This window comes from Xenopus tropicalis, chromosome 7 (genome assembly GCF_000004195.4).
Source record: "Xenopus tropicalis strain Nigerian chromosome 7, UCB_Xtro_10.0, whole genome shotgun sequence".
Lineage (NCBI taxonomy): Eukaryota > Metazoa > Chordata > Amphibia > Anura > Pipidae > Xenopus > Xenopus tropicalis.
The window spans coordinates 113,145,402-113,159,566 of NC_030683.2; the positions used below are offsets into that span (position 1 = coordinate 113,145,402).

General features: G+C 41.7%; 2 protein-coding genes across 3 annotated transcripts in view; one reads left to right on the top strand and one right to left on the bottom strand.

Moving 5' to 3' along the window:
- Nucleotides 1–14,165, bottom strand: part of pih1d1 (PIH1 domain containing 1) — a 506,577-nt gene that overhangs the window by 451,746 nt on the left and 40,666 nt on the right. For both annotated transcript variants that reach the window (XM_031904792.1, XM_031904791.1), the window contains exon 9: nucleotides 9,235–9,344. The gene's annotated coding sequence lies outside the window, so the exon portion shown is untranslated. The remainder of the gene's footprint in view (nucleotides 1–9,234; nucleotides 9,345–14,165) is intronic.
- LOC101731497 (nucleobindin-1-like) lies at nucleotides 2,433–5,022 on the top strand. The gene is made up of 3 exons (XM_031905552.1): nucleotides 2,433–2,582; nucleotides 2,788–2,902; nucleotides 3,907–5,022. The coding sequence occupies exons 1-3, from the start codon at nucleotides 2,448–2,450 to the stop codon at nucleotides 4,068–4,070; spliced, it is 414 nt and encodes a 137-aa protein (XP_031761412.1). The 5' UTR covers nucleotides 2,433–2,447; the 3' UTR covers nucleotides 4,071–5,022.

The following is a 14,165-nucleotide window of genomic DNA, read 5'->3' on the forward strand; positions in this document are numbered from 1 at the left end:
TACAAAACCAGCACATTATATACAGTGAGACGCAGCCTGTATTTACAAAACCAGCACATTATACACAGTGAGACGCAGCCTGTATTTACAAAACCAGCACATTATATACAGTGAGACGCAGCCTGTATTTACAAAACCAGTACATTATACACAGTGAGACGCAGTCTGTATTTACAAAACCAGTACATTATATACAGTGAGACGCAGTCTGTATTTACAAAACCAGCACATTATATACAGTGAGACGCAGTCTGTATTTACAAAACCAGTACATTATATACAGTGAGACGCAGCCTGTATTTACAAAACCAGTACATTATATACAGTGAGATGCAGCCTGTATTTACAAAACCAGTACATTATATACAGTGAGACGCAGTCTGTATTTACAAAACCAGCACATTATATACAGTGAGATGCAGTCTGTATTTACAAAACCAGCACATTATACACAGCGAGACGCAGCCTGTATTTACAAAACCAGCACATTATACACAGCGAGACGCAGCCTGTATTTACAAAACCAGCACATTATATACAGCGAGACGCAGCCTGTATTTACAAAACCAGCACATTATATACAGCGAGACGCAGCCTGTATTTACAAAACCAGCACATTATATACAGCGAGACGCAGCCTGTATTTACAAAACCAGCACATTATATGCAGCGAGACGCAGCCTGTATTTACAAAACCAGCACATTATATACAGTGAGACGCAGCCTGTATTTACAAAACCAGCACATTATATACAGTGAGACGCAGCCTGTATTTACAAAACCAGCACATTATATACAGCGAGACGCAGCCTGTATTTACAAAACCAGCACATTATATACAGCGAGACGCAGCCTGTATTTACAAAACCAGCACATTATATACAGCGAGACGCAGCCTGTATTTACAAAACCAGCACATTATATACAGTGAGACGCAGCCTGTATTTACAAAACCAGCACATTATACACAGTGAGACGCAGACTGTATTTATAAAACCAGCACATTATATACAGTAAGACACAGCCTATATTTACAAAACCAGCACACTTCCACTAACTGGCACAGGCACAAGCAACTATAATGGGCAATTTGATAGCTTGGTACCATAAATCAGTGCTGTCCAACTTCTGTTGTACCGAGGGCCGGAATTTTTCCGACCTACGTGGTGGAGGGCCGATAATGGAAGCCAGTTTTGACCACTCCCCTTTTTGAAACCGCACCCACTTGAAACCACACCCATGTTATCACATGACCATACCCATATTAATGGTTGTAGTACAGCAAAAACCTGCCATACTCTGCCTGCCCTACCCTGTCTGTGTGCCATACTCTGCCTGCCCTACACTGCCTGTGTGTGCCATACTCTGCCTTCCCTACCCTGCCTGTGTGTGCCATACTCTGCCTTCCCTACCCTGCCTGTGTGTGCCATACTCTGCCTTCCCTACCCTGCCTGTGTGTGCCATACTCTGCCTTCCCTACCCTGCCTGTGTGTGCCATACTCTGCCTGCCCTACCCTGCCTGTGCCATACTCTGCCTGCCCTACCCTGCCTGCGTGCCATACTTTCACTGTGTGTGCCATTCCTGGCTGGTTAGTGCCAAACTTGGCCTGTGTGTGCCATACTCTGCCTTCCCTACTCTACCTGTGTGTGCCATACTCTGCCTGTGTGTGCCATACTCTGCCTTCCCTACTCTGCCTGTGTGTGCCATACTCTGCCTGTGTGTGCCATACTCTGCCTTCCCTACCCTGCCTGTGTGTGCCATACTCAGCTTGCCCTATGCTGCCTGTGTGTATGGCACACACAGGCAGCCTACAGTGACACAATGCTGGCACTGCTCCTGCAGTCTGCACAATAATTATATATTAAAAAACTTTTTAATTGAAGTACCACCTCAGTATATGTTCTTTTTGTAGTGTGCAGGGATTATTTGTGGGTTTCTACTGCTCCTGAGGTGTGAACAGGGGAACAATGGGGGTGATTACAGCCTGAGCCTGAGGTGTGAACACTGCAGGGGGTGAACAATGCAGAGATTAAAAGGTGTGAACAGTACAGGGGATTACATATTTAAACAATACAGAGGGATTACAGGCTGAATCTGAGGTGTGAGCCATGCAGGGGGGCAGTTAATCTCAGTACTGATACCATTTAAAACTTACACAAGAGTAAGCCATCAAAGCAGCCAGACAGGTGGGGGGCCACACAGAGGGGGGTCGCGGGCCGCCAGTTGGACAGCACTGCCATAAATCATTAGCTGCCCTTTAAAATTGCAAAAAGAGGATTGGTGGGGGAAAAAAGTCAAAACAGCACCCGAGCGCGTCTCTGACAGACACACTTCCATGTACTGGGACTGGGGGTCAAGGGAGAGTCCAAAATCTAAGGAAGGGGCAAGAATCCCCCCCACTGGGAAAACGAATGAATGTAAATCTTGCAAAATTTTACCTTGCAAAATGTTCAATAAAAACAAAACACTTTCTGCCCAGGAAACTGCGTTAAACCAGCGGGCAGAGGAACTTCGCAAAGAACATGAGCAGTTACAGCAACAGCAGATAGAGCTGGATGCTCAGAAGAAGGAATACCAACAGGTACAGTGACGGCTACCAGGGCAAAATAAAATGGGCACCGTAGGAACATCCCCTTACATACTGAAAGGATCTGTGGTAGGAATATAGATTATTGCACATGAGCCACAAATAACCCCATTGCCACCCAGATGCTGCTCTGAGACCCCAGAAAGGTTAGTTCCACTTTAGTCTGTGCTATTTACGTCATGCTCTTGCTTTTCTTCAGGCTGTTATGCAAATGGAACAGAAAAAAGCCCAACAGACGGGAGCTGAAGCTGCTGCTGGTCCAAACGGGGAGCTGAAGTTTCAGCCTGAAGCACCACACGCAGAATCAGAACATGGTAAGTCTCGTCAAACAGACATTTGCAGTGATCGAACATAGGTTCCCCGGCTGTTGGGTTGACCCAGCTGCAAAAGTCTGCATCTTCTCAGGTTAAGGTTGCTGCCCAACAGTTAACTTCATTAACTTCACATCCTTCAAAGATAAGTAAACTTTTAAAAAAAGTTAATTGATGCGATTGTTATTTTAAAAACGTTTGCAATTTACATTCTTAATTTATTTAATTTCAAGAAATTAAGGAATAAAGTACAATTAATATGAATGACTTTGTCACAACAGCTCCATCTGCTGGTCAGTTTGTGACCATGATGTTGTCGGAAAAAGAAAGAGGGCTGATCTGATGTTCTTCTGGTTAGGAAAGTTGTGAGAAACCTCAGATAACATTTCCCACCTCAGATAACATTTCCCACCTCAGATAACATTTCCCACATCTTCCCTAACCAGAAGAGCCAGAACAGACCAACCCTCTTTCTTTCTCCTGAAAACTTCCTTGCCTGGATCATGGTTGGAAACTGTCCGGCATGTGGCGCTGTTGTAACAACATTCATTCATATTAAAAGTATATATTTCTCATAGCTGGGAATCTTAAAAAAACATACTGAATGTAAACTGCAAAGCTTCTTAGAATAGCACTATCAATTTTACATTCACTTATATTGAGAACGTTACATCGGTGTTAGCTGAAACACTTGTATGAACCTCACCGGCTAGATCCTGCAGGGGGCAGTACTATATGCCTCAGATTTTCCAGCCAGTTCACTATGCCTTGCTTGCAACAGATATGTACAATGACAGACTGCTTGTAGTTTAGCTCATAATGCTGCCAGTCGCAGTAAATCTCTATAGGATTTCAGCAATAACTCCCTTGAAGTTCCTCTGCACAAGTAGTGTCACATCAGACATGCCTCCATGTGAGAGAGCGGTCACATTATGGTAGCCTTTCCAGTAGTCACCTGCTAGTCTTAATCTGGGGATCAAGTATATTAAATCTGCTTATTCCTACAGCCAAACCAGTGGAAGAGCAACCCAAACTAGCAGAACAGCAACAGAAATCAGACGTTCATCCTGCAGCCCCAGGAGAGGCAGACGGTCACCCAGCCGGACAGAAGGAGCCTGAGGTACCTCACAGCCAAGGACAAGACCAGCAAGCACATCCTGGTCAGCCATAGGGGGAAAACCCAAAGAGGACAGTGTGTGGAGGCACAGACCAGGCAAATCTCTAAGCAGATATGCTGAGAAGATCCTTCTTGCTCGGCCTGCCACCCTCCTGAAACTGAAAGTCAAGGGACGTGCAATCAACCTCTGGGTGAATACTGTACATCAGGGCTAAACACTCACATGTAAAAAAAATAAATAAAGAAATAAAAGCTAAAACAAATGTGGGACCAGAGGTCACTTAAACCCATGTAAAGCACCTTTTGCTATCATGGCTTTTTAGTGATTTGATGTTTTTGGCACATGCTGCAAATCTGGCATAAAGCTGTGGCTGTTCCCTAATGTACCATCTCCTCCGGTACAGCGAGAATGGCTTATGTACTAACATGGTGCAATGATTCTCTACTGCAATATCTATGAACCCCCAGAGAACTGCATTTGATCAGGGAAAGCCGATTGGTTAGTATGGCCGTGTTACTCCATAAGCTCTACAATATGTTCTGTAGTATTCTTCTAGCAATCTCATTATACTGTAAATGGGACTGGCCTTTTTATGACAGAGGCCTTCTGATAACAGGGATTTCAGTCTCGGGGCCTCAAGCTGTTGTTATACTACTACTCCCAGCATGTCGGCTGCTTTCAGCTGCCATTAAGGACTGGAAGCGCTAGTTCAACAATTCCTTTGACGCCTTGATATATGACATCACTGTTTATTTTTCTTACACCTTTGAGTAAGTGGTTACTCAAGGTACGCCATTGTCTCAGTGCTGATATCCTCTCTCTCTCTCGCTCGGTCTCTTTCTCTCTCGCTCTCACAGGAGCTGTATTTAGGAAGAGGAGATGGTACATGGGTTTAGGTTTTTGTTACCCTTTAATTTGTTCCTCCCTTCTGTACTACTTTGTTGTTTTTAAAATCCCCAAGTGTTGTTTTAAAGTGTATTAAAGGGAAATCGTATTGAAAATTGAGTTTTTTATATCAACTTTTTTGTTTGTGTTTCATCAGGATCAGTGTTAGTATTACTTGCCCCAGGCAGTCCCTGGACAAATGATGTTGAGACATTTGAGGCACACTAATGGTTTTGCCCCTCTGGACCACGTCGGCAGCATATTGGCTTAAGTATATAGGGGCCTTCCAATGTGTCTTGACTGATTTTTCAGTCAGATATCTATTGGGCAGATTAGATTCCACTGGGAAAGACTGTATTGGTGCACAAGCCCATATTATGCATATTAAGATCCAATCAAACCATCAGATCAGCCTGATATGCCCAGCACGAGTGACCCAATCAGGCAAAATACTGCTCATCTAGAGACCTCACCAAACGACTAAATCTTTGCCCAATATGGACACCCATGTGCTGGGCCATATCAGGTAAATCTGTTTGGGCCCAGCTTAAAGGAGACATATCCTATAAAAATTAAGAAGGTACCAGTGAATTATACTCCTCTAGATATAGAAGGATTGTGCTTAAAAAGTTGTGTTTCGGACTGATTTATTGAGAAATTCCACAAAAACCCCACTAGCCCCGCCCATCTGTTCCACTTCCTGCTGGCTGAATTCTCTGGATGAGCTGGGGAGCCGGCGGCCCTCCGTACACTGCACTGTAGGATAGGAACCAATCAGCAGCTAGGCTGACCTGATAGGGAACTGAAGCCTGTCTTTGCTTGTGTGAGTGCATGGCTGTGATTGGCTCTCCCCCTCCTACTGTGCTTCTGGCAGGGACCGTTAGGACACGCCCACTCTCCATTTCAAACTCGGACAGAGAAGTGATAGGATCTATAGGGAGCTCCAATAAAGGGGCCATTTTTACAGAGAGGATTAATTTTTTTATTCATAATTGCCTAGAAAATTAGTGTTTTTCCCATTCATCCAATATGTCTCCTTTAAAGCAAGATCTTTATCACAGGTGATGAGCATAGGAAACATGTGAACTCCCCCCCCGCTATTGCCATTAGGCAGTTGGAAGGTACCAGAGCCCGTGCAGCATAGTAACTACAAAGCAGAGGGGGGGGTTAGGGATTGAGAAAGGAGGAAATACCATTTACCTGACCTTTACTGAATCTGAAATGTATCTACATCTTGGCTTGTTAGAGTACAGGTATCGGACCCCTTAGCTGGAAACCCATTATCCAGAAAGTTCCAAATTACGGAAAGGCCATCTCCCATAGACTCAATTTTAATTAAAGAATTCACATTTTTGAAAATGATTCCTTTTTCTCTGTAATAATAAAACAGTACCTGTACTTGATCCCAACTAAGATATAATTACCCCTTATTGGGGGCAGAACAGCCCTATTGGGTTTATTCATGTTTAAATGATTCCCTTTTCTCTGTAATAATAAAACAGTACCTGTACTTGATCCCAACCAAGATATAATTAACCCTTATTGGGGGCAGAACAGCCCTATTGGGTTTATTTAATGGTTAAATGATTCCCTTTTCTCTGTAATAATAAAACAGTATCTGTACTTGATCCCAACTAAGATAGAATGAATCCTTATTGGAACCAAAACAAGCCTATTGGGTTTATTTAATGTTTAAATATTTTTTTTAATAGACTTAAGGTAGGAGATCTGAATTAAGGAAAGACCCCTTATCCGGAAAACCCCAGGTCCTGAGCATTCTGGATAATGGGTCCCATACCTGTTCCTCAAGGATGTCATCATTGAAAAAGCCTGTGTGGGATTTGGGAAATAGCACCACCTCCTTCCAGCACCAAGTTGTTTCCAAGTGATTCAGGTGTCTGCTAATCTATGGAGCCACTGGGCTTTAAAAAGAATATATATATTTCCCTTGGTTTTGGAACGTGGATATATTTCACCTCTGGCCTGGGGTAGGCCGTGTTAATAAAAGCTGGAAGCTAGAGCCCAAGGGAATGTTGTGTTTGTGTGTCAGTGATGTTTTTGGCCATTTGTTTCTTGCAGGGTTAGTTCCCATTTGAGTTACTTTTAGTATGTTACAGACTGTCCTATTCTTAGCAACCTTTAATTGGCCTTCATTTTTCATAGTTTTTGAATTATTTTCCTTCCTCTTCTGCCTCTTTCACATGGGGGTCGCTGACCCCAGCAGCAAAAATAACTATCACTCTGTGAGGCTACAACTGTATTGTTCGTTCTTATTCCTTATCTTTCTATTCAGACCCTCTCATATCCACCATCCAGGGTTTCATTCAAACCACTGCCTAGTCACTACGGTAAATTGTCCCCTGGCAACCAGATAGCTGCTGATATTCCAGACTGGATTGCTGCTGAACAAAAAGTCTAATAATTCAAAAACCACGAATAACTGCATATTTTTAAACTATCACCGTCAGCATTATAAGAAAAGTTAATCAAAGGTGAACTACTCCTTTCTCCAAAGAATATGTCTGGATACTGTATGTTATTTTGTTTTTTAATAACTACCACTAATGGTTTTTAGTCGGATCTAAAACTTGGCTCATTCCCTTCACTCTGTACATTGCTGTGAATAATGAGCTTCCCTGTGGCCTATAGGTTACATAACTTTAGCTGATAAATCATAGCAAAGTACAGTACATTCACTGCTTGTGCACAGGAGAATGCATTTCATTTAGCAGGCTCACTAAATAGGACAGTCACAGCATTTGGGGTAGAACACCTAGAGTAGGTATATAGCCTTGTTGGCTAGCTAATGCTTCTGGGAGCTATAGTTTAGCAACAGCTAGAGAAACAGAGATGTGGTGCGGTTTCTTGTGTAGTTTGTGCAATATGGATGTTCTGTCGCAGCAGCAGAATCTGTTGGGAGCTAGCCCATCTCAAGATTGCCGCAATACAATAATGGGGTGCAGGGGTTATGTTTACCAAGGGTATTCCGGATAAGGGGTCTTTCCGTAATTTGGATCTCCATACCTTAAGTCTACTAAAAAAATCAATAAAACATTAATTAAACCCAATAGTATTGTTTTGTCTCTAATAAGGATTATTTACATTATTCCTTTAAATGACAAGTAATTATATAATGTCATAATGAAAAGTGATTAAAATATAATTTTGCCCTGCTATGTAAAAGTTGCCCGTTTACTTCAGAAACACTACCATAGTTAGGATAAACAAAGCTGCTGTGTGGCCAAGGAGGCAGTTATTCAAGCTAGAAAAAGGCAAAAGAGAGAAAATGCAGAGGTTACATAGCAGATAACAAACACACTCTGTAGAATACAATGGCAATATACAGAGCTTGTCTTCTGCTATGTAACCTGGTTCTGCCCACATGTCAGTGTCTGTCTCCATCCCCCATGTAATGCTTCTCGTATCAGGCTTTGCCATTCCCCATGTGTCGCCCCCTGCTGCTGCTGCCACACACACGGCCCAGTGCCCTCATTGGGGTCACTTCCCTGGGCTGCCATCAGGGGGGCGAGAGGGTAGTGTTGTGCCGGGCCCGGGAAAATCTTCCCTAACTGCCAAATAGAGCCTCCTATAGGCTGCCAGTCCAAATAAGGGCTACCTAAAAACCAATCACAGCCCCTATTTGGTGGTAAGACCCCCTAACTGTACAAAGACCCGCAGAAAAGCACATATTTTTGGGAAGGACACATTCTGATGAATCTAAAATGGCTAAAGATGTCTTTCTGCACCAAACGACAAAGCTTTCCTAAACTTAGCGGTATTTATGCCATTTCTAAAAATTGCTTAAAATGTTACAATTTGCTGCATTTAACTCACACGTGATGGGGTGACATGATGCCCAATATGCACAGATGTACCAAAGCAGGCGGCATCCATGGAGCCCGAATGATAATAGCGCACAATTGTACTGACAGCACACTTCCACTAACTGTCACAGCAACCATAATGGGCAATTTGATAGCTTGGTATCATAAATCATTAGCTGCCCTTTAAAATTGCAAAAAGAGGATTGGTGGGGAAATGTGAATGCAGCCACTGAAAAAGTCAAAACAGCACCCGAGCGTCTCTGACAGACACACTTCCATGTACTGGGACTGGGGGTCAAGGGAGAGTCCAAAAACTAAGGAAGGGGCAAGAATCCCTCCCCCCCCCCACTGGGAAAACGAATGAATGTAAATCTTACAACTCCGAATGCAAATTTCAATAAAAACAACACATTGAGCAAAAAAAAACAAAAAAAAACAAAACATCGGAGGAACGATCTCATGCGGGAATCGAACCCTAACCCTGGATTCCCAGCCCACCCAACCTTACCAGGGTGTCGCCCCAGTCCAATTGAGCTATCCTTCCTCTCAACTGTAGTAGGTGCTTTTTGGTCTGTTGTCCTAGCGTGTTGTCCGTTACAGAAGAGCAGTTGGCATCTTCTGTGGAAATGAAACATTCCGGCTTAAAGCCTGTGTAACTAGGGGGACTGTCTCATAAGTAAAGACTTTGCGCGCAGCTCTATGTTTAACATCGAAATAGGCAAAAAAAAATCTTTTTGAAAAACGTTTGACCTGAAAGCAGTGGCTTGTGTGCCCATCCCAGCTGGACCCAATAAAGAAAATCTTCTTGCGTCAACTCCACTGACACCCAATGCACTGACTTTTAATTAACACATTAAATCACTGAGCTGCTTATTATAGATGAACGTGAGCTGGTTATATTACACACAATAAGGGGCCTGCCAACATTTTTGTACTGCGCACGTGTGTTAATGGGGGGCCCTATATAAATAGTTCATTTCTTTAACCAGCACTTTATTTAAGAACAACGTACGGACAGAATCTTCATTCCGGTTATCAAGAGTGGATTCATTTGACCATTAATTATATCAGAGCTAGTAACTGTCAATTTTCATCTTGTTTGTTACACTGCATGTAGATTTGTTCACCTGATTCCCCCGCCCCCACCATTTTTATTTATTAAACTTATTTCTAAGGGTTTCAATAATATTTATGGTACCAAGTACATTTACCATTTACACAACACACAGCAGGTTCAGTTTCATCAGAAGCACAGAAATGCCAACTAACCCCATGTGACTAGGGTCATAGTGATCCAATTCTGCATTATTTAAAATCTAATACAGGTATGGGATCCCTTATGTGGAAACCCAATATCCAGAAAGCTACGAATTACGGAAAGCCTGTCTCCCATAGACCCCATTTTAATTAAATAATTCAGATTTTTTTTTTTTTTTTTCCTTTTATAAACTTTTATTCACAATTTTACAGTTATACAGAGAGGTAAGTTTGTAAAGAAGATTGTTTTACAGCAAAGTTTCATAAAATAAACCGGTGTTTGATAACCAATTTTGTATCCTGAGTCTCTTTATTAATAAAGTGCTTGTGGGTAGGCTGGATTCTTTCTTTTTTGAGATCCAAACCTATCCTGAATCTTGTAACTTTTTATTATAGATAGCAGGTGATGTTGGGTTCGGTAACGTTCGTAACCTTTGGTTATTCCGCTGTGTAGCTTGCCATAATGAAGATCCTCCCAGACGTTGGTGTACAATTCTTCTGGGAGTATAGTTGGTCTGGAGGAAGTCATATCTTATATCACATATCAAACTTATAGCCTTAACCAATTCAAAAAGATTAACTAAATTAACAAGGTTAACAAAATTAACAGGTGGTGCCTCCTTTTCACTCTCCTCCCTAAATTCCTTGTAATGTAAGTAGTTCCTGTCAGGATGATTTATATTCCCACATAGTCATAAATGTGAGGGCTGACCGTAGGTTAACAGATAGGGAAGTTAATACAGTTTATTTCAGGGTAGGAAGAAATAAGTCTTCTTATTTCTTTTTACCTTGCCCTCATTTATATATTTCAGTTGGAGAGGAGGCCATGGTTCTCTCTGGTTGGTGCAATGTAATTTAACCATGGTTCCCAGATTTTTTGAAATTGTTTTTGTTTATCATTTAAGATGCTTGTAAGTTTCTCGTTTACTAAAATCCAGTTTATTTTATGTTTGAGTTGTTGTATTGGTAAAAGTGGAGATTTCCATGATTTAGCTATAGTCAGTTTGGCTGCTATAAAAATTTGAGTAATCAAAGTTCTCGAGTGTTTATTTATATTCGGGATTTTAGTTCCTATCAAGGCTTGTTCCGGTGATTTTCGTAAATTTATCTCGGTTGCAGAAAAAATTAGTTCGTAGACCCTGGTCCAGAAGCGCTGGACCCTGGGACATTGCCACCAGATATGATATGCCGTGCCCTCCTCTCCACATCCTCTAAAGCACTGGGAACTATATGCATTGTTTATCTTATGTAATCTTGCAGGGACCAAGTACCATCTTAGCAGGACCTTATATCCTGCTTCCAGCAGAGATGTGTTGATTGAGCTGTGGGCCGTTGAGTCCCATACCTTTATCCATGTATCCTCATTTAATGGATACCCCAGGTCCCCCTCCCAGGCCTTCATATAGGGTAGATTGGGTGGGGAGTATGGTTCCAATAATATTTGGTAGAGCTTTGAAAGCATTCCTCTAGAATAGGGGTAACTAATACAAATAGTTTCCAGGTATGAAGATGGGGGTTTGTTGGATTCATTATGTTTTGATTTCAGATAATGTAGTACTTGCAAGTACCGAAATATTTCAGCCTGGGGGGCTGCATATTGTTGCTGGAATCTCTCCCATTTTAGTGGTCCTGTGAGACCGTATACCTGTTTTATAAATTTAACACCTCTGTTTTCCCACCATTGAAATGGTTTTCCCTCTAAGCCGGGGGGGAATTCCGGATTGCCCAGTAAGGGAGATGCTGGGAAATGCGGAGATAGCAATTTGGTTTTGTATTTTACTCTGTCCCAGATATTCAGAGCTTGTTCCAGCATTGGGGTGAGATTATTGGGTTGTAACACGTATGGGGTCCATGGGGTCACTGCCAATTTGATGGGTAGGGTCTCCGCCTCTTCCATCGTTACCCACTTTGGAGGCGGGTTTGCAAGTAATGCTGGATAGCTGGGCAGCTTGATAATATTTTCCAAAGTCTGGAACCCCTAGACCTCCTTTTAATCTGGATGATAACATTGTTGCTTTAGATACCCTGGGGGGTCTGGCGTTCCAGATAAGTTTCATTACCTGATTCTGTAATCTATCTATATCTGACCTTGGAATACCTATCGGCAAAGTTCTGAAGTAATATAAGACCTTGGGTAGTATTGTCATTCGGGTTGCATGGATGCGGCCTATCCATGATATCTCATATTTAGACCAATTCTCTAACGTTTCTGTAAGTTCATTCCAGAGGGATGGGTAGTTATGCTTATATAGATCTTGTATGTTAGCAGTTATATTTATTCCCAGGTATTTAAGGTGTTGTGTTTGCCAGTGGAAGTCAAAATTTAGTTTAAGGAGTTTGACAGTTGTTTGTGGTAAATTAATGTTCAAAGCATGAGATTTGGAGTAATTAATATTTAGGCTGGATATTTCTGCAAATTTATTGAAGATGTTGATTAAATTTGGTAGAGTGGTGAGTGGTTTTGTAATAAGCATGAGGATATCGTCCGCAAATAAGCATACTTTGTGCTGCGTTGAGTTCTGGGAAAGACCAGTGATGGCGGTATTCTCACGGATCAATGTAGCTAATGGTTCCAGGGCGAGAATAAATAGGATTGGGGATAATGGACAGCCCTGTCTTGTGCCTCCAGATAAGGAAAAGGAGTTTGGGTGGTATGGACCCCACTTCACATATGCTGTTGGATGATTATATAAAGCTTTAATTGTGTGTCTGAATTTAGGTTTGAAGCCCCATTTTTCCATTATGTAGTGTAAATATGGCCAGGAGACTGAATCGAATGCTTTACTTAAATCAATTGATAGTAATGACCCCAAAATTGATTTTTCCTGGATCATATGTATAAAGGTGAGTGCTCTCCTTATATTATCAGCCGCTTGGCGTTTAGGGACAACACCCACTTGGTCTCTATCTATTAATATAGGGAGAAAAGAATTTAACCTTTGGGTTCAGGGGTTTATTTAATTTGTTGGCTAGTAGTGTAGTAGGTTTGTTACTCAGTGAATAATACTTCTGGGATCTCCATTGCAGTGTGGAAGCTGCTTTAGCAGAAAGGAGGAGATCCAATTCTGTCCTAAGATTGGCCAGTTGGGTTCTTAATGTGGGAGCAGAATTCTTTTTGTTTTGGTTTTCTAGGGCTTCTAATTTAGTTTGAAGAATCTTTGTTTGTTGATTTGTTTGTTTAATTTTGTGTGCAATTGAGTTAATAATGTGTCCTCTCATGACCACTTTATGAGCTTCCCATAGAGTAACATTCGACTGAACGCTGTGTTCATTTTCACTAAAATATTGATTTAGGTGGTTTTGAATCTCTTGCTGAATCTGTGGGAGCTTTAAAAATGTATCGTTTAGCCTCCATTTTCGTGTCATCGGTTTGTCGTATATATCATTCAGGACTAGTGATAGTGGGGAGTGGTCTGACCATGATGTGGTATGTATTTTAGAGGAGGCTACCTTTGTTAACAGGGTTTGTGGAACCCATATATGATCTATTCGAGAATAGCTCGAATGGGGGTTTGAGTAAAAAGTGTAATCTCTTTGCCTAGGGTGTAATTCTCTCCAGATATCTAAAAGTTGTTGGTTTGCTAACGTTTTTTTTGAGGTCATGGAGCCCTCGGTTTGTAGATGTAGGCAGTCTTTGGGAAGGTACTAGGGGGCTTGATCTATCCATTCCTGGGTCTAAACTTATATTTGAGTCTCCTGCCATTAATAAAACTCCCTCCTTATATTGTTGTACCAGGTGTAATAAATCAATTAAGAATGTTGTTTGGCCTGCATTAGGGCTGTAATAGTTTACTAATGTTATACGTTGGTCTTGGAGATATCTTCCTTCTGAATCTTTGATTTCCTTATGCACTGATAATGGGAGACCTTTTCGTAGGGCTATGGTGACCCCTTTCGTTTTGTTTGATCCATTTGCTGTGTAGAATGTGGGAAAGTAAGATGACAAAAATTTTGGGCAGGATGTAGTTGAGAAGTGTGTTTCCTGTAACAAGAGGATATCAGCATGGGTTGTATGATAATATTTAAATGCCTTTGTCCTCTTGTTAGGGGAATTAAAGCCCTGGACATTGTGAGAGATCATTTTCAATTGTAGGGATGTCATTGTTTGTTTGCGAGTAATCTTTTGCTTTTACAAAACTCACGGTTAGTTGAGCTCTTTGACAGGCTTGTAGTAGAAATCTT

Excerpts from the sequence above, each read along its gene's own strand:
- LOC101731497 (XM_031905552.1), top strand. The coding sequence starts at position 2,448 with ATGTTCAATAAAAACAAAACACTTTCTGCCCAGGAAACTGCGTTAAAC. Across the intron at positions 2,583-2,787 it reads AGAAGAAGGAATACCAACAG|GCTGTTATGCAAATGGAACA; the intron begins GTACAGTGACGG and ends GCTTTTCTTCAG. Across the intron at positions 2,903-3,906 it reads ACACGCAGAATCAGAACATG|CCAAACCAGTGGAAGAGCAA; the intron begins GTAAGTCTCGTC and ends TTATTCCTACAG.